A 20842-nucleotide genomic window follows, 5' to 3' on the forward strand; every position below is an offset into this window, starting at 1 on the left:
GAATATATTGTGTGTCCTCTTTGAAATGGTGAAGTGTTACTTTGACAATAACAACTTTCCCTGTGGGAAATCTGGAGCCTGGGAAACCGTATTGTCACCTGAGAGCATGTTGTTACCAGCTTCAGTTTCTATAAACACTTCAGCAATTTCTGTATGATTTCTCATTTCTCATTAAAAAGAGCTCATGTTCTGTAACTGTGATTGTTGTTGTCTTTATAGATCACATCAGGAGGTCTTGAGTACAAACTAGTTGCTCCCCTGGATCGAGGCAATAGCTTGTCACTGGGTTCCCTATTTCCAGATTCACAATAAAGATGTCTTCAGAATGAACATTCTAAAATGCAAATTTTGCCCAATCATTTGGATCATGGAATCCTAAATAAAAATAAAATCATGTTTTTTCCAATTTAAGACTTGGAGGGGGACCTCAAAATGAAGTACGAGCCCTTTTAGAATATTCATGATGTCACCACCGCTCACTTCTGAAGTTTAATCTAATTTTTGTTTATGAGATTAAGAGTCACTTATGGTTTAGATGCCAGATCCTCTGACCCCGAAATAGTGGGTGTTTTAGTCTGCACTTTTCTTTCTTGCTTTAGGCATTATGTCTCTCTACTCCATTAGAATGTAAGCAGTGTTGACAGACACTTGGTGCTGGCCACTGTTTCACCCCCAGGGCCTGAGATGGCGTGGGATGCTCCAAATACCAATGAAATACTGGCCGAATGGATACCTTTGGTATATTAGTCAGATAATTTCATAATTTAATCTTTCTTATTTATATATGATGATTTTATATTAACTTTATAAGGTCTATTTTAAAAATTAACAAAAGAAATGAAATATATACTGAAATAAAAATTTAAGAAAGTAAAATTTTTAACTGAGTATAAGTAGATATCTGTAAAACATTCCATATCTGTGACACTTAAGTAACTATAATTTGGTAAAAAAAAGTCCTTTTTAGAAACAGAGTCTCTCTGCTTCTGTCCAGACCATAATATTAAAATACCATGAGTTTCTCAACATTTTTTCTCCTAATAACATGCTAAACAAAGAAAACAGAGACTATAGACTAAATTTTCTCGTTAGCTCTAATTTTATCGTGTTAATTAATACTTTGACCTTTTGAGTGGATATTCAACAGCCTTTTCAAATCCTTTATTTTATCTAAACAAGTCACATTTTGTATCATTTCCTCAGTGGAGTGGTAAAGAAAGTGACAGTCTTCTTCAAATTTGTTGACAATATTTCTTGATGATGCAAAGAATAATTCACATCTGTAGCTTGATGCAGGGTACAAATACCTAGAATAATTATGTAAGTAAGCAATTGAGATGAAATTGTAACTATCCTCGCATATATTCATTTATTGCAATTCTCACTTTTCATTTAACATGTATCTATTGAAAGAAATTGTTTATTAAACACATTCTGAGAAACTGATAACTTATATTAATACTCAATACCTATATATTGATTTATAGTTCATTTTTCAATTTATAGTTTGTAATCTTATTCAAAAATGCATTCCTCGACTAATACCGGAGGTAGATTTCATTGATATCTGCTGTTCAGGTAAAGAAACAGACTCAAATGTGTTACCTGTTTGCTCCAAATCCAGGTAGGATACTTGCTTCTTTGTCTAGCTATCAAAAAAGTTGCATATTTAATAAAGGTCATACTTATAGTTTGTAGGAAATGAATGTTGTAGTGATTTTTTAATCCACATAATAGTAATCTAAGAATGACATTTTAGTAAGCTGGCCCAAGTGTGCCTCTTTTTTAAGGAAAAGAAGTCATAGTGTGAAGTAATTGATAGACACAAATGATTATCTTTTTTCCCGTGATTATCTTTAAAGTCAAATACTGTTTGTAGTTCCATAAAATGATTAAGTTGAAACTTAGAAAATTGCCAGTGTTTATTTCACTTTGACCTAAAAAATGCAAATTTCATGTAATCCTACCTAATAATATATGCTCTTTGGGTTCCTGGTTTTTGCATGGTGTCCTTTTATCTGGATCACACTTTCCCCATTAATTCGTATTTTTTTTTTTTTTTTTTACTCAAGTATTAGCTCATTTGCTCAATTCCACTTGGAAAATCATTTCTTTTTCCTAAATTAATACTCAGATTATTTTTTTCTTTTTTTTTTCCCAATCATTTTGGTCTATATCTCTTCTACGGCAATTATATTACCTATTTCTCTGTATGTCTCTGTCTTTTATGAGCCTTGGTTTTGTTTGCTTCTTGCACACCCCACGCATTACAGTATTTTTTTTGTATGCCAACTTCATGAACAAGAACAGGTCTAGGGCTTGAACAATGGGCCTGGGAGGAATAGAAAGTGGTTGCCAGGAGCTTGAGGGTGGGGGAAATGGGAAAAGGTTGGTTAAAGAGTATAACTTTCAGTTATAAGATGAATAAAGTCTAGGGATCTAATGTACAACATGGTGCCTACAGGTGATAAAATTCTTTGTATAAATTTGCTAAGTAGAACTTTTAAAAAATGATAAATATGTAAGGGGATGGATATGGTAATTAATCACATGGAGAGAATCTTTTCACGGTGGATATGCACTTCAAACCATTATGATGTACATTTTAAACATTTATCAATTTTATTTTTCTCAATACATCTGAAGAAAATGTGCTCTGGGGGCAACACATGCTACTCATTTCAACTCGCTGTGACGTCGGCTTGCATTCAGATTCTGACCCAGTGTTTTACTCACCTGAGATACTTAGATGACTTGAAGCTTAATCTAAGGAAATAGAAAATGGGAACTCTTTTTAGACTTTCTAGATTATCACAATGTATTTCCATTATAGATTTTAAAGTGTTATAAATGGAAAATCACATGTATTGGTTCAGAAAAAAATTGGACAAAACTCTACCCAGGACAAAGGGGAATTTAAAAATTTGAGCTCCCAGAATTTGTCATAATATAGCCACCCATGTTTGTCTACTTTGTCTACTCTTTGCTTTTGATTTGTCTTTGCTCCTCTCATCAGCGTGTACAACAGTGGTAAGCCCCAAGCAAGTAGATGTAGGAAATAGTTTGGAAATCTAATCAATGCAACAAGATTTTTTTTCTTAGAATTTTATTTGAAAATTAATACAAAAACCTTGCCATTGTTATATGAAATGAAAAAAAATGAGCATTCCTAGTCAAGACTCTTGTGCTCATTAATGTTGGCTCTTTTCTAGAAATCTATGTTCTCAAGAATAATGTACACATTCAGGGTTAGTTCAAAAGAATTAATGGTACCTGCTGATGGTAACTGATTCTATTATATCAGTGGCTTCCTATTTTGTAAAGTGATAAAACCCCTAAAGCATGTGGAAGTTTAGTTTATAAAGCAAGTGCAAGTTGAGGGATGTACAGAGGGACCGGGATATTGAAACCTATGCATATTCAGTTTACCTGTACATATGTAGGGAGTAATTTAATTAATTAAAATCATTTAAAAATATATACAAAATCAGCACTTCACCATTGTTCTTAAACCTACATACCCAAAAGGGAAACATTTTCAATGTTTGGTCAGATTTGTGTATTTACTTGTTTATTTATTTTTATTTATTTTTTAAAGATTTTATTTATTTATTTGACAGAGAGAGACACAGCAAGGGTGGAAACACAAGCAGGGGGAGTGGGAGAGGGAGAAGCAGGCTTCCCACTGAGCAGGGAGCCCGAGGCAGGGATCCATCCCAAGACCCCAGGATCATGACCTGAGCTGAAGACAGACACTTAACCACCCAGACATCCCCGATGCATGTATTTAATACAGAAAGGCAGGTAGTGAGATAAATTATTCCTTGTCTAAAAATCAAGACTGCATGTGTCAACAAGGTAAACATGAGTTTTTACAATTTGCTATCAATCTTAGTTAAGGAAATACACATATGATGAGATTACACACAGGACTCAGGAGACCATTCTGTCTATGCAAATCCCAACACTAACATGTTTTCGTGAAGAAAACACCGTATAAACATGTACGGACGGTATGACAGGCATTTTGACAAGCTATGACATAAAATTCTAAAAATCATTCCTAAAACTTAAGTATTAGTATCTCTATTTTTTTAAGAATAAAAAAACTAGTGGGATGTCTGGGTGGCTCGGTGGGTTAAACGTCTGCCTTCAGCTCAGTCATGATCCCAGGGTCCTGGGATCGAGTCTCACACCGGGCTCTCTGCTCAGCGGGGAGCCTGCTTCTCCCTCTTTACTCCCCCTGCTTGTGCTCACACTCTTCAGCTCTGTCAAATAAATAAATAAAATATATATTAAAAACAAACAAAACAAAACAAAACAACACCAGGCACTCAAAATATGCCCCTACCCTTCCCCCGGCTATTATGGTAATCCAAAATAAGACCATTACCCTAATACAATGCAAATTTATTATTGTAGACATGGGTTGAGTGAAAATGTTTTATTAGATTATTTAATTAACACCATATGAATATGATTTAACTAGGAATGTGTTATAAGGAAAAAGATCAATCGATGTAGAGCAATAACTTACAAATTACTTTGGTTTTATAAGACTACATGTGGAGAGAGTCTATTCTTTGAAGTATAACATTATAAAATTTGGGTCTGTCATCTTGCAACTAAAGATATTTTTGTTTGACACATTGTTAAAAGAACTTTAATTCTAGAAAATTCAAAACAATAACTTCTATAATCAATTTACTTTAATTTCCAGAATTAATCACAATCTCACTATGTGATCTTGACAGCGTATTTCTTTTTTGACAATAACGAACCACTTGACTGACACATTCATGTCTTGAAAGAAGAGAATTAAATGTGATCTGATGTGTTCATAACTGCGTTACTTCACTTTTTTATGTTCTGAAATAGGAATTTATTTGACGTGGAACACTTTTGCTGTAGTCTTTATGGGTCAAAGGAAATCATATACATTGCCCCTAAGCTCTAAATGTATTATTTGCTCAAATCAATTTGAAAACTCATTAGTTTAGCTAATACTTTAGTAAGACAATAAGTTTACCACAGCTATGCTCTCAAATGAGTAGGGAATATATAATTTCAACAAACCATAATGGCTGCTATTCAGATAAGGAAGGAAGAAGGGAAAAAAGAAGAAAAGGGGAAATCAGGCCTGAAGGATGGGAGGAAATCTTGATTTATAGCAGCAGTATTTTCAGAATTTCTAACAAACTTAACTGCTAGAAATCATTTCAGCCCCCGACAAGAATTTATTATGTATTATCAAAACACTCTTTTTTTTTTTTTAAAGATTTTATTTATTTATTTGACAGAGAGAGATCACAAGTAGGCAGAGAGAGAGGAGGAAGCAGGCTCCCTGCTGAGCAGAGAGCCCGATGTGGGACTCGATCCCAGGACCCTGAGATCATGACCTGAGCCGAAGGCATAGGCTTCAACCCACTGAGCCACCCAGGTGCCCTTATCAAAACACTCTTTTTAAAAGGGGCAGGTAAACTTATTTTTAACCTGAGAAAATGTTTTAACATTCTCCCCAAATTAAATGATCCTCTGCAACAGATACAAAAATTTTGATAAGGCAATTTTGGTAAAAGCTAATACTAATACTGATAATAATCTCTATAATAGTAATTATATTCCTGAATCAAAAACCAAGCAACCTGTTTCTGCTTTTCCTAGGTAATTCAGACCATCAGTGCAGTGGATAGAGATGAATCCTCAGAAGATCACCATTTTTACTTTCATCTCTCTGGGGAAGACACAAAGAACTCGAGTTTCATAATCCTAGATAATGAAGGTAATGCCATTCCCTCATAATGGCTTCTGATCCTTTCTTTGGGAAATGTGCTTGGTTTTAAAGGGATTTATGATGTTGCTTTTTATAAGGTTCTTGCAGTATGATAATATTGAGAAGTAGAGCAGAGAGAAGCAGTGGAAACAGCAAACAAAACCTGACATCACGTTCTGAAAACACTAGCCCCATTTCTCACTGGATTTCTTTAAATTAGAAGCACTTTTTCAAGTCATCAGTGGCTGTGAGACCTTGCAAAACCGAATGAACCTGCAGATATAATGGCAGTACTAAGCCAGTACTTCCTTTCGTGTCTCGTAAAACCAAACTTCAATCTTTGGGGAAGAAAATGATATATACTTACAGTCATGTTAGTTTGATTGATTCAGAGATATTTGGAGTCATTAATTTGAAGCTATAAATATATAAAATTGGTTTAAGATTATTCTCTTTCCTTCAAAATGAAGTGATCCTATCAATCTAAAGACACAGTGTGCCAAAGGGTTTCATGTAGAGAGACAGAGTATTTTCTCCTTCTGAGCAGAGGTGACTTGACTTTGCATGAAGCTACTTTTCTTGTTATAATATGGGCCTACTTTAATTTTACTTTATATCTTGAAGATAAGAAACACTGTAGTTTTTATTACGGAAGTATCCATAGCCAAACACCTGCTGATGTCCTTCTTTATACCTGATTCTGGGTTTCGATCTACGGGAGATCTTTTGTGGACAATAAATGCAGGCATGTTTTCTCCCTTTTCTCCTTGCCAAATTTCTCAGTGAAGGAAACTCAACTAAACTTAGGATTAAAAAATGCAAATATCAATAGAAGAAATAAGTTACAACTTAGATTTATTTACATCAACATAAGTCACTGAGGCAAAATAAGTATATTAAAACAAAGAGAATAATTAATTGGGTTTAATGTTTGTGATTAAAAATAATCTGGTAAGATATGAATTGAAAAATGTAAACTCTCTTAACTTTTCAGTCTGCCTAGTCAATAAAATCCCAAGTTTTATAGGTTCCAAAGCATGATGAAGAATTCATTTTAAAAAGATGATTTGGAAAACAAATAAAAATTTTAAAAAAAAGATTAAAAGATGATTTGGGAAAAGTGGTTGGCAAGCACACACATTTTGAAACACTTCATTTATTTGCATTTTTACTGTTTGTGTATCCTAAGTTTTGATTACTACAGAAAATATTTTGGGGGGTGGCAATACAAAGAGGAGGGGGAAATTTAGGAGTCAGATATAAGAAATTGCACCAAAAAAGCTTAGAATATTTTGGGATTCAGGGAGAAACAACTGCAGAACGGTCAAAGTGTGTATATCGTTCATCTTTGCTAATGTCTTAAATGTTCTATCTAGAAGAGCGATCAGTGCTGCTGAGGCTTAACTGTTACCTGAATTTTAAATAGAAAATGGGTTCATAATGTCAAAGTAAAATGAAACATCCCAATAGAATTTTCCTACCAAATAAAACTAATCCTTCTGTCTCATTAGTAAATACATGATTTGAGATCACTTGTTGTGATATTGGTAGATGACTTTGAAAGTCTTATGTATTTATAGGATTTGTGAAAAGAATGAGTTTCTATTAGACAAAGCACTGTGTAGTGAGTAAATAACCCCAATGAAACTCATACTGTGATCATAAATTTAATGACAGTAACCTCTATAAAATACTGAGATCTGATTAAAAAGCTGTTTTCTGTGTTCCACATTTACTTTTTCTATCTTTATCAAAAACATCTTGGAACTGATTCGTGTAATTCATCTAAGATTGTAATTATGGTTTAGGCAATGCCAAATCAATAATGACTTTTTGAGTGGATCTTTTGACTTTTTACCTGACATTTCTTCTTTATTATTTAAACCTACTTGATATATCTATGTTATTGCCTCTAGTACATATGACTGGTATGAATTTCTTCTATATTGTTGAAAAATTATGCACATGGGTTTTTGTTTTAGATAACACAGCTGTAATTTTGACTAATAGAACTGGTTTTAGCCTTCAAGAAGAGCCTGTCTTCTATATATCTGTCCTAATTGCTGACAATGGAATCCCATCACTTACAAGTACAAACACTCTTACCATCCACATCTGTGACTGCGATGACCATGGCAGTACACAGGCCTGCAGGAATAAGGACCTTGTGCTTGCCATGGGATTCAGAACAGAAGTCATACTTGCTGTCTTGATCAGCGTCATGATAATATTTGGTAAGTAGTGCTGAACTGAACCTATCTTCATTTATTAAAAATAATTAAAAAGTAGTTAATTCCATCATCACAGTATGGGGTGTGTGTGAGTGTGTGTTTAAGTATGTAATTGCTCTTCTGAATATGTTGCAATTCTTAAACCATGGAGTAAATGAAAAATAGAGTGACCATGCATCTCAAGATGAAAATGAATGATTCCCAAATTCTGAGTGTGTCAGCATGTGTGTGCACGTCTGTGTAGGAATGTTTTTGACACTAAGCATTGGCAGTGGACAGCATATACAGTATATAACAATTAGTAATAATCGTAGCGACCTTCTGTTGAGTGCTTATTATGCTACAGGATACCGTCTTGAGTGTTCACAAGCAGTATGTAATTTGATTCTCACGATAACCATATGAAGTAATAACTATTTATCACCTGTGTTGTATGAATGAAGAAAGTAAAACTCAAAGTGCTAAGTACTTTACAAAGGGTCATGGGGATGTACTAAATTTCCATAACTGTACACAGTCTATTTAACCCTGTCCTGCAACTCAGTAGAGCCGTAGGACCACAATGGAAGAAAGCAAATAGGTTGGGGGAATGCAAAAAGAGGGCTTTACTTGATCAGAGCTAAACACAAAAGAAATTTCAATAAAATAGCTCCTCTTTTTAATAGAATTTACTTATTTATTTATTTATTTTAGAGAGAAGGAGAGAGAGAGCGCACAAGAGGGGCAAGAGGGAGAGAGAGAGAGAGTGTGCACTAGCGGGGCAAGGGGCAGAGGGAGAAGGAGGTAATCTCCTGCAGACTCAGGGCTGAGCGCCACGAGAGTGGGACCAAACCTCACAACTCTGAGATCATGACCTGAGCTGAACTGGAGTTGGCCGCTTAACAGACTAGGCCACCCAGGCGCCCCAAACTCTGTTTTATTTGTTTGTTGTTTTCAGATGTAGATGTTTTACAGATTTTACATTTTACAGATGAGGCAGATGAACCGCAAAATGTTTTATCAGGCTTCCACAACTACAAATAATTCATTTAGCATCACCGTCTCTCTTCAGCAAACCAGTCAGTATAAGTAACCTAAACCCTCTCTTCCCTTACAACTCCGTGTCAAGGTCAACACCACTTGACTGAGTCCTGCGAACAGTTGTATCAGCCACTGGTTCTGTAATCCCAAACCCACTGCTCCAAATGGCATCTGTGTTTCAGGGATTGCGTTGCCCTCACTCTACTCATCTTTCTCAAAGCTCAAAAATCATGCATTCCTTTTTACCATCCAAATTACCATTCTTTCCAATTCAGCCTCAGTTTTTATGATAATTTTTAATGGTCTTTGATCCTAAAACTGAATATAGAGCTAGATAGCTGGGAATCAGAATCAAGTGTAGTAAAAACAGTGTAGGGTTTGAAGGGTGACAAGTACTGCTTTACGCATAGGGACAGACCTAACCCAAGACCAAAAACCCTGAGTAAGAGGACAGCCTTGCAGTCAAGGTCACGACTAAGATTTAGAGGGTGAGAAGTATGGGTCAACCAACAGACAGTAGTTTTCTTTGAAAGTGTCGAGAATACTCTCTCCCATTCATAAATTGAAAAAATTATTTATTAGCTTCCTCTCTATACCAACCATGTATCTGAACCGAGTTTCACAGTATCTGGATTCAAACTCAATGACCTTATTTTAAGAACACTATTTCAGTGTTGTAAAAGGTAAGATTGACCTAAAGTATGGCCTAATATATTTCTTTTTATGATAATATTAATAACATCATTTCATGTTTATTTCAGTTCCTATAGGTGAAGTTCTGGTTGGCTATTCTCGATACATACATACGCATGCACACACAATTTTCTCTAAATAGAAAAAAGTGCTTTGAAATTTTTCTGTTTCTACATCATGTTAAAATTATCTTAATAAATAATGATTGTGGGCATACCAGTGTTACGATTTTTTAAAAAATGATAGTTTGGGCTTTCTGAAATTAATGTGATATCACTGAGCACAGGTTCTAAACCAGCTTTTTGGTGGCATATACTTTGTAGTCAATGGGTATTAACTTAGAATTTGTCTCAGTGAGGAATTTCAGATGGCTCTGTTGTGCTTAACTTCTCTTAACATGGATTAGTGGTTACTAAAATTGACAAACGCATGTAGATTGGAAAATGTTCCCGTATGCTCCTTTCCTTTTTCTGTTTTCAATATATAAAAAATACAGTTTTAAGTGAATTATCATCACAAAACAGTTCACTCTTATTTTTATGATGTAAAAATAATTTGAAATATAGTCATACTGCCTTCTGTCATTCTGCACGCCCCTTTTGTAAATGTTCAACAGCAAATACTGTAGTTGAGTTTTGGGGAATCAAACCTTATTCGGGGATATTCCACTGTACAGGCGATGACGTCACCAACCCCACTTGCACCACTCGAGGCTCCACTCTATGTTTTCTTTTCTTATAATCCTAAAATCTAACTCATGTCCTGAGCTTTTAACAAAAGCAAGGGTTGCAAGGCTTATTATAAATAACATATCATATTGATGAATATGAACTTGTTGCATTAATGTATAGTCACGTCTTATGTCATACTTATTACGGAGTGTCGCTTCATGTGCTCATGTTCTCGTTTCTTGGTCAGGGTTTATTTTTTTGATCCTGGGTCTGAAGCAGCGAAGGAAGCCGACTCTGTTTGCGGAGAAAAGCGAAGATTTCCGCGAGAACGTGTTCAGCTACGACGATGAAGGCGGCGGCGAGGAAGACACGGAGGCCTTCGACATGGCCCAGCTGAGGAGCAGCGCCGTCCCGCGGGAGCGCAGGGCGCGGGGAGCCGCCGCCGCCGACATCCCGAGCCGGTGCCGCCAGTCCCTGCAGGTGGGCCCCGACAGCGCCGTTTTCCGCAAGTTCATTCTGGAAAAGCTCGAAGAAGCGAATACTGATCCTTGTGCCCCTCCTTTTGACTCCCTCCAGACCTACGCTTTTGAGGGAACAGGGTCCTCAGCTGGGTCCCTGAGCTCCTTAGGGTCCGCAGCCTCCGATCAGGATGAAAATTACGATTACCTTAACGAGTTGGGACCTCGCTTTAAAAGATTAGCATGCATGTTTGGGTCTGCTATGCAGTCCAATAATTAGGGCTTTGTTATTATTTAAAATTTTAAAAATGCTAGTATGTGTTTGGGCAAACTGGTAGTCTCCTAGTAAAGACTTGTGTACTGCAGTTCTCGGGGCGGGGCAGAAAAGTTCCAGCATCTTCCGATTTCCTTGGAGTAAATGCCCTTGGTTATTTCCGGCTACCCACATGCTGTCCCCGAATGCAGATGTGGAGTGATGCTAACAGTCAGCTCTCGGGTGCCAGTGCAGGCCAACTGTGGCATGTAGCTGGAGTATTCCTCTGGCGTTTTTTCCACTATTTTCACTACCATCCAATACAAAGTTTTGAATGTTTAATGTGAGAAAGGCCCTGAACTAGATCAACTTAATATTATTTCAGTTATCCTTTTTTTTTTTTTTAATCTTACAAAGTGAGAGTATATTGTTTATGTGTTTTAAGTTCCTGATGCTGTACAGAGAGAAACAAATACCTAGTAGAATCTGGGTGATGATATAAAACTTTTAAAAAGTGTTTATTTTTTATGAATAAACAAGTTTCTGAGATTCTAGGACTCACAGTAGTTTGATATTTTAAAATCACTGTCAAGGCCATACTTGAAAACTGATTTCAAATTTAGACAGACTCTTAGTGTATATTGATTAATCAAAGATACAGTATAGATTGGCATTATCTTTGATATTACAGATTTATATAAAAAAGGGAGTATGAAGATATATCTGAGACATTTAATGTTATTTTTATATGTAGCCAAAATACATCTTTACTATGTGGCACAATGCAATAACAAAATGCATGTCAAAATTTACTCAACATTAAATTTTAACTTTATGATAATTGTAGAAAGCATGAAAATTTTAAGTAAATTTTTATTGCCACTAAAAATGGTAGCAATAAATGAAAGAAGTATTTGACTCAAAGTTGAATTAATATTCATGCAAAATATTATGATCACCTGTACTGATTCTCACCACGCATAGAATGAAACATGATAAAATTCTTAGCATTTCCTTTTTATTAAGAGCTTAGACCAGAACTGATTCTTCAGTGTCATCTTTTTTATTATGGGATATAAAATTAGGTGCAATAGTTACTTTTATTATAACATTATGAAGGAAGTATGCTAAGCTGCCGGACATGATAAAATCCATGGAAACATCCAGATAACAAGCTTTATGATAACGTCAGATAATCAGATAATAAACCCTTTAATTTTAACCAGCATTTTCAGAACCATCCTTATTATTCTATGAAAATCAAGATGGAATTCAAAATTCATAGGTGGAGCAGAAAGAAAATGGTGAATAATACAGTGTCCTCAAAGTTGTTTTATATGTTCATTTCTTCTTAGCAGCATGTGGAAATGAGCTGAACCAAATCGACCATTTATATTTAGAGAAAATATTTTGAATAATGTTTAGCTAAAGATAGGTGGGTTTGAATAGCTACAGTACTGTTTTCCTCTGTACTTGGAAACACAAACACCACACCATGTAATAGAAGCGAGGTTTTCCACCAATATCCATTCAGGTACCATTACGTCAGTAACATAGGTATCAGCACTTTAAAAAAGCCCAAGACTGGAAATACGACAATTTAGGGAAATATTAAAAGTGGATGAGAAGTGATAAGTCATAGAAAATCCTTAGGCATTCATATCATCATTTACTTAGGAAAGAGTATGAATACTAAATAAAACAAAATGTTCAAAGAGAAAAACTTGCAAGTAAAACAGAAATGTGTGAGTTGAGAGAACATTTCTATTTCTATCAGATTAACATAAAAATTGAAAGAGTATAATTGGGGATATTTTCAGGGATTATTCCATAAAGGATTATTCCCTGTATTTAAAAGATTGTACTATATGTAATCTTGGTTGAAGAATTGGAAAGTACAAAAAGCAGCAGATGAATCAGTCCATGGAAAATAGATGAGAAAAACAGAAATAGGGTTTTCTGAGGCTCAAGTAGGTCTTGTCATGGGTGAAAGCCTTACGAACAACCTATCAATTTGGATGAACACTTTTAAAAATGCACACGTTTGAGTCCAGTGGCACTAAGCAGGTGTGTTAAAATAAATTCGGCTTAGTTGATGATGAGATTGTTAACTCGAGGTACATAGGAAAAGAACATAGATGGTTGCATATCGATTTGCTAGTCTTAAACAATATCAAAAAATACTATCTGATTCTTGTACAGAAGTTGCAATTTCCTAGAAATTGTGTTCGGTCACATTTCAATCACACTTGACCTTTTTGCGGTCCCCTGGGTTTTGCAAGAACACAGCTGTATTCTAACCTAAAGGCATGCCATTAAGATCTCATTTTTGTAAATTTTCATTAAGGCTAAATCAGTGCAGATATTTATGAAAATAGCACAGCTTCGCACTAACACTTGCAGTGCTTAAATATTACCCTCCGTTAACTCACAGGTGTATGTGTAAGTCTGGGATCACTAATGGTTGCAACAAGAAAATATTTAGAGGCCTTTCAGTGGTCATAGGCGTTCACACCGCAGCCGTGCTGGAGCCCGCAGATCCGAGTATGACTCAGTGCGCTTTTGTTCAAGTAACTGTGTGAACTCTGTCGAACTGTCTGCTCTTGGCCCGGCGTGGTTGTCATCTGTAAAATAAGGCCCCGTTCAGCTATTGCACACGGTTGTTGGGACGGACGAGCAGTCCCTGACCCACGGAAGAACTGCGTCGTCGTGGGAGCCGATGCGATGCGGCTGGACCTCGCAGACCCCTTCCCTTCCAGGACTGAGTGCTCTGCGCGGCTTCACAGCGTGTTTGTGATCTGAGGCCACTTGCTCACGCCACCTGGAAGCCGGGTGTCCCTCTGTCCCGGCTCATGTCTTCCGGTCTCGTGTTCTAGGCCTGCAACACTCTGACCCTCGGACGTTTCGCTTTTGCACTGCCTCGCTTCACTCAGGTCTGTGAGGGACTGTGATTTCCTTAGAAAGGCCTCCTGGCCATCGTCTTCCACGGTAGCCCTCGCTCCTCCTTGCTTTTATTCAAATCACTTAGCCACCTGGTATTACAAGATATACGTACTTTTTTTTTTTAACTTGTTATGTCTTTATCACTTATTAGAATGTAAGCCGTAATGGGCAAGGAGTCCTCTGTCTTGTTCATTTGTTCTTGTCTGAAATTGTTTGTAGCACATAGTATGTGGACCAATAAATATTCCTGAATACAACAATGAATCCCAATCTATTTTATTTGGTCATGCATAGAACCATATTGAGTTTTGTTAAATAATAATATGGAATTAATGTATTTTTCAGAATAGGTCACCACTGGGCAGTTCTCGGGTACACTAAGATTTTTCAAAAGGTTTCTAGTATATGAGTTTGGCGTTTTAACTCGTTTGGATGTATTGGTATTATCCCCAGGGATGAAAAAAGGTAATGTCTATAAACTGTTCAGTCTAAACAGGTCCAATGATAAATGCCGTAGAAATTCTCATATGAATGAGTTACCATGAAGTGTGATGAAAATAAAAACATGTGCAATGTGTGAGAATTCTGCTTCCTGGTTGTAATACAATGCTTGGCAACAAATATATTGTTAGACTTGCAAGGCTACTGGAAACCTACAAGGTAGCTTCACGATCTTTCAAATGACATGAAAGGACATTAGATACCAAATACACTAAAGGCTGGGAGACAAATTAGAGAAAGAAATGGAGGAAAGGAATATGTGGTTTTTTATATTTCCAATTATATCTACCTGTCCATCTATACATCTATGTATCTATCGATCATCTGTCTACTGAGATAAACTGTGATTTCCTGGAGGAGGGGAGAATGGCACCTCTGTCACAAAGCAGATCCTTAGGACCTGTTAGAATGTGTCACTGCTGCCTTTTCCTAGAGAGCTCTGAGGTGGAAGGCTGACCAACTGGTCTGAAATGGCAGACAGTCCAGGAGCGGGACAAGATGCAGCTCCTAGCTGTTCACAAGGCAAAGCTGCATGAAGTTCCCATAGGTTAAGGAGAGGAAGCTTAAACCAGTCATCCACAGCATATGTCATACGGGCTAAAGAAAAATACAGACATCAAGTCCTTAAAATGTCTCCACCTACCCTAACAATAGCCCAGGACAGAGCGCCAGCATTCTGTGCGTGACACTGCAGAGGAATCCGGCTGTGGGATTATGGAAGCGCCGGCCATGTTTATTGTGCCCCTTACTTCTGTCTCTGGAATCAGAGGTCCAGAAGCAGCATTTAGTGGGAGAGAGTGAGAGAGAGAACCTTACATCGGATGTAAGGAAAAACATCATTTAAAAAGTGTTTTTGACACTGACCAGAAGCCGTGCAAACTGTCTGGGATTTGGCCAAGGTGGGCAGCAGGAAGATCCATGCAAATGTGTATCAAAACTGAGTAGTAGCAAACATTGTCATGATGTTTCTTTCAAGTTCAAACTAATCAATATCCTGGATACATTAAGATATCAAGTTGACTTGGAATTTCATATATTTTAAATAATTCAAAAATCAATTCTCATCTAAATCAGAAGCAAACTACAAAAAAAGTAGACCTAATTTATAGTGTCCTTAAAACATTTGTAAGCATACGAAAATAGTTTTCACTTTATTTCATGTAATTCTTTTGTGCTTATTCATTTTAATATTTAAAATGTGGTATGTTCTGTTGAGTTCTGCAGTGCTAAGTGATTTATCTCAGCTACAAATAAGGTGGACATGGAAAATAACTCACATCCATGATTATATACAGGTACAAATCTGTAGAACGTTTTGTCTAGGAAAGGGAGTGCGGCTGATGTAAGTATTCACATGTTTCCATAATATTATCTCATGTACATGCTAGTGAGAAAAAGTGGTCTATGAAGTATATTTTTAATTATTTTCTGGTTGCTAACATTTCTTTGTTGTGTAAACTTTGATGTATTATTTAAATATTTTCTTTGGGCACCTTAATTTGTACAATAGGGATACTAAAAATACATCCTCAGACTTTTGTAGGAATCAGCAAAAATAATACATATAAAGAATGAATTATGCCTAACAAAGAGAATTTATGACATTTAATCTGTTATTGTTAACATAATTATTGTGACATTATCAAGTTTATCTTTAGAAATGCTCATAGACCAAGCTCATTACTCTACAATTAATGTGGACATGAAGAAAATGAATTAATGCAGGACAATAATTAGCTGGCTGTTACTTGTTGCCTCCCCACCTTGACCCTTCCTGGGTAATGTTCCATTATTATCAAGGAAAAACTTAATTGCTCAAATTATGCATTATGTATGAGAGGTTCTGATTGAAAATCACTCCCCTATAACATTTATTGGGGGGGGGGGAACTCTGCTAAGTAATAAACACAGATCATGGCAACTTTCTTTAGGTATGACTATTTTAGGGAAAAAACTATCAAAAAAGAAAGGGGTTTCCTCACTTAATCACTAATGCACAAGTGAAATTGTTTCTGTTTTATTAGATTTATATGGAAGAAATTGAAGAAACATGCTAACAGCTCCAAAAGACATCTTTCAAACCTGTTGTTAACGACATCTGATGCCCAAAGTTCTAATTTTATATTAGGAATTTAAAATCAAATTACAGAACAGATTGTTCTAATCACCTCTGACAATACAAAGTGAAATGCTGCACCCTTGACTTCCCCCCACCTTGCCCTATCCTCTTTTTAAAAAAGAAAAGTTAAGAACACATTACCATATGTTCTCTGCTGAGTAAATTTTTTTTTTAAAGATTTTATTTATTTATTTGACAGGCAGAGATTACAAATAGGCAGAAAGGCAGGCAGAGAGAAAGAGGAGGAAGCAGGCTCCCTGCTGAGCAGAGAGCCCAATGCGGGGCTCGATCCCAGGACTCTGGGACCATGACCTGAGCCTAAGGCAGAGGCTTTAACCCACTGAGCCACCCAGGCGCCCCTCTGCTGAGTAAATTTTTATCATCTTTCCTTGTCTTATCCAGTCTTGGGGCTCGATCAAGTTCTAGGTGATTGTCCAACTCATACCAACACCTTAGATACTTCTTTCTTATTCCAGATGACTTCTCTGTTATTCTGGAAGTTTTTCTACAGCGCTAATTACCTAATTTTAACCTTCATTAAAACTTAACACATATTTGCACTTGATATATTCAGTTTACATAGAATTTCACGTGATTGAAAATGTTTTTTTACTAAATGTATAAATTAAATTGCAAGTGGATAAATCACATAGTATACTTATCTATAGCAACTTATCATTATCACACATTGTTCAATCATAACAGTTTTTAAGAGCAAAAATTTCTTCTTTATAAAATAGGGTCTGCATCGTACTTTATTTTTGTGTAAATATCTGAAAATGAAATCTGTACCAAGGCACAGGCTAAGAAAAATTGAGAACTATAAAAATTCGAAGTATGTCTCACATCAGGTTCACTCATTCTCAATACGTAAACTAACAAACATCAAAGATTTTATCCATTGGCGGTATCTAGGGAGCATGTGTAAGTGGAGTGCTATGTAATAAGCCGGGACTAGAATCTCAGCAAAGGAAATGTCAGGGTCCTTGCCAGAAAAATATCAACTAGGAACACTTGGAACCGAAGGGACTGGATGGGACCAGAATACACAGAATTACAGCCAGCACGAGATTGGGTGCAGAGTCCAGCTCCCCTCTGTGCTTTGCAAGGAATACTGCCGCTTAGTGGTGCTCCACTGAGGCTACTAGGCAAAAAGAGGAAAATATTAACAATGGGAGGACTTGTATTCTTCTATCTGAATAGATCAAACAAAGCTGATCCCCTAAATCTCTCTCATTCTTTTTGTTTTAAGCACATGTATTTCTAAGTCATATTCTTCGTGGTTTTCTTTTTTCTTTCTTTTATTTTTTAATGTGTTATCTAATTTAATCATTTGTTATGTGAGGGAGGCCCCCTTGTTATTCCCAGGATACTAACAAGGAAATTGAAACAAAGAGACACTGAGTATTTTGCCTGAAGTCATATATGTAATAAGTAGCAATAATGCACACCTAGGCAAGCTAGTTCTAGATTCCAGGCTTTTATCCATTACACTGTGCTGTCCATCCAATGATTTCAACTCCTTAGGTTATTAACCTGGAGGCTTTTTAATATGACTTATATTTTTCTGTCTCCATAGTAACAATCCTCCCATAAAGGATATTCGAATCAATAATTGTGTGCGATTTTTATATCATCATAATTAGCAAATAAATGATGAGCAGAAGAAAGAAAGAAGATTAAGAAAAGAAAATATTTTTTTTAAAAACCCCGCTAAGTTTGCGTTGGAGAATTCACAGCAACGGCCATTCGTTTGCGTTGCTCTCATGACTTCTCTGGCTTCTTCCTGGGATCTTCCTAAGTTCTGGCATTTTCTGAATCAAAAATACAGACACTGACACTAAAATGTGCTTGATTTTTTTTTTTTTTTTTTGTCTTCTTTGCTATCATTTAATCATCAGCTAGAGACGGATTAGCTGTTTTTAAGGTTTTAAGGCTTTTGAGGTTCCTGGAGACAGAACGGAGCACTGAGACTCCCTCACAGGGCTGGTGAGTGATTCGCGCGTGGGGGTAACACAAGGTAAGCTTACATTAATATCAGGCCTGGTTCCCGATTTATCTGTCAGCAGTGATCTGTGCTCTAGGAAGGAAAGCAAGATAATAAGCCTGACACGTTCCTTTAACTTTTCCCTTCTGATATCAGACTGCACGGTCTGTATCCTATCAAGGGATGTAGTATTCCTTGATTAAAGGAGACAGCACTGGCCAACAGACGACCCCAAATACCAAGATAATAGGCACGATCAGTCGCGCACTTTAGGTCAAGCCTACGGATTCTTCTAGCGCCCGACCACTTCACTCGGGATAAAAATATAGAGGAGGTTCCCTCTGGTGCCCAGCGATTCTTAGTATCAAATGAACACATTGGGAAGCACATGCATCACCCAATTTTTCGCACATCTGAACTGTAACTGATTTATTTCTGATCTTTTGACAAATATATTCGAATGTGGTATGGATTTTTAAGGTGGCCGACAAACAATACAAGTCGATTTAATAATATGCATTTTTAACTTGAAATTCCTGATTTAAGAATGTCTTCTGGTCAAATTAGGGTCAAATCAGGAAAATCCTGAAAATCACAAACCCAGTGAGGGTGAAAACCAGATACAGAAAATAAATCCAGGAGCCGTGGATCCAGACCCATTTTAAAAAGGAGAAGGGAGTTGAGGGAAATTGGAAGGGGAGGTGAACCATGAGAGACTATGGACTCTGATAAACAACCTGAGGGTTTTGAAGGGGCGTGGGGGGGGAGGGGGGAGGCTGGGGGAACCAGGTGGTGGGTATTAGAGAGGGCACGGATTGCATGGAGCACTGGGTGTGGTGCAAAAACAGTGAATACTGTTATGCTGAAAAGAAAAAAAAAAGAAAGGCAACTGTGCTTATGAGACTGCTTTCCATGCTCTCTTTCTACTTTTCCTGGTGGAAAGCAAGTACTCTAAAATCCCTTCTCTGTTATATTTTTAGAGAAAATATTAGAACGGGGGGGGGGGCAGTCTGTAACATGGAATAACTAATGTATTCCTTACTAAGTAATTAAAATCCTTGTTCCTACTACTAAACTGAGGTTCGGCTCCTATCTGGCAAAGGCAAGGTTGACAAGTCATAGGCAAGATGGGCTCCAGCAATAGGTACATTCTACCCATTTGACTTAGATGGAAGACTGCCCTTCTGTATCTTGGGCCAAGGCAAGCATTACTATTATCAACTCAGAGGGAGGGAATATAATTGAATATGTATAAGGAAGTCGCACCAACCCACACAGAATTGTATAACTTTATATTACATTAAAATCCCAAATTTCCTGTAGGTTCTAATTATGTTTTCCTATTGTTCTGTAACATTAATGATTATTGATAGATTTACTGAAATATGTAGAGATAACTAGAACTGAAAGTAATATCTTAGACTTTTATGAGTGAATCATCCTAGAGTATTTAACATTCCAGACTGCAGAAGGGTTTCTGCCCTTGTAAATCATTTGCTACTTTATAATGTGTTCTCTTTTCTAATTAAATTGGTTGCACAAAGCTGGTGGAGCCTTGGGATTTGAACTCAAAGAGCATTATGGAGGCAGAGCTATTCATTTCCAAGTTGGTTCTTGTTTTGTCACATGCCAAACGATTCTAAAAGCCAGATGCTACTTTCTATAGCATGTCTCCTACTCCCTAAGGTAGATTTCAGCCCCCAATTCTCCCTTCCCTAATCACTGCCATTTATTTTGATACTGTATATAACATTAAGTAAATCAGAGTATTTCATTATGACCTCTAATTGCTTTTCTGAAAGGGAGGCTTCTTAAATGTATTAAATATGTTAAATATGGCAACAGCCCCACTGAGAGACACGGGGATCTCAACAACATCATCACCTTTATCAAGCAATTGAAGATGCTTCTCTTTTCCAGGCAGTTCCTTAATTCAAGTAGAAGTGATCTGAGATGTGGCTTTTATAATTAGCCTTTGCCTTAAGACATTGCCTCCGATGAGAAAAGATCAGAATAATAGTGAAATTTTAAATAACATACCTACACTTCTTTGCATTAATAATAGAAGAGTCAAGGGATATTGGTTTGGAATACTCAAGTATTTAGTAGGTATCCTTGGGGGAAATATAGCGTATGGTTAGCATTGTTAATCTTTTCAAAAGTTAAATCTCAGACAGTTAAGACAATGTTAAA

The 20842-nt window shown here is 36.5% G+C and overlaps 1 protein-coding gene across 1 annotated transcript in view; it reads left to right on the forward strand.

The window, feature by feature from the left end:
• Positions 1 to 14299, forward strand: part of CDH19 (cadherin 19) — a 93127-nt gene extending 78828 nt beyond the window's left edge. The window contains exons 10-12 of the mRNA XM_082698690.1: positions 5665 to 5782; positions 7756 to 8007; positions 10636 to 14299. Coding sequence (XP_082554816.1) covers positions 5665 to 5782; positions 7756 to 8007; positions 10636 to 11126 — 861 coding nt within the window. The 3' untranslated portion in view covers positions 11127 to 14299. The remainder of the gene's footprint in view (positions 1 to 5664; positions 5783 to 7755; positions 8008 to 10635) is intronic.
• The last annotated feature ends 6543 nt before the right edge of the window (positions 14300 to 20842 follow it).

This window comes from Mustela nivalis (genome assembly GCF_964662115.1).
Source record: "Mustela nivalis genome assembly, chromosome: 14".
Taxonomy (NCBI): domain Eukaryota; kingdom Metazoa; phylum Chordata; class Mammalia; order Carnivora; family Mustelidae; genus Mustela; species Mustela nivalis.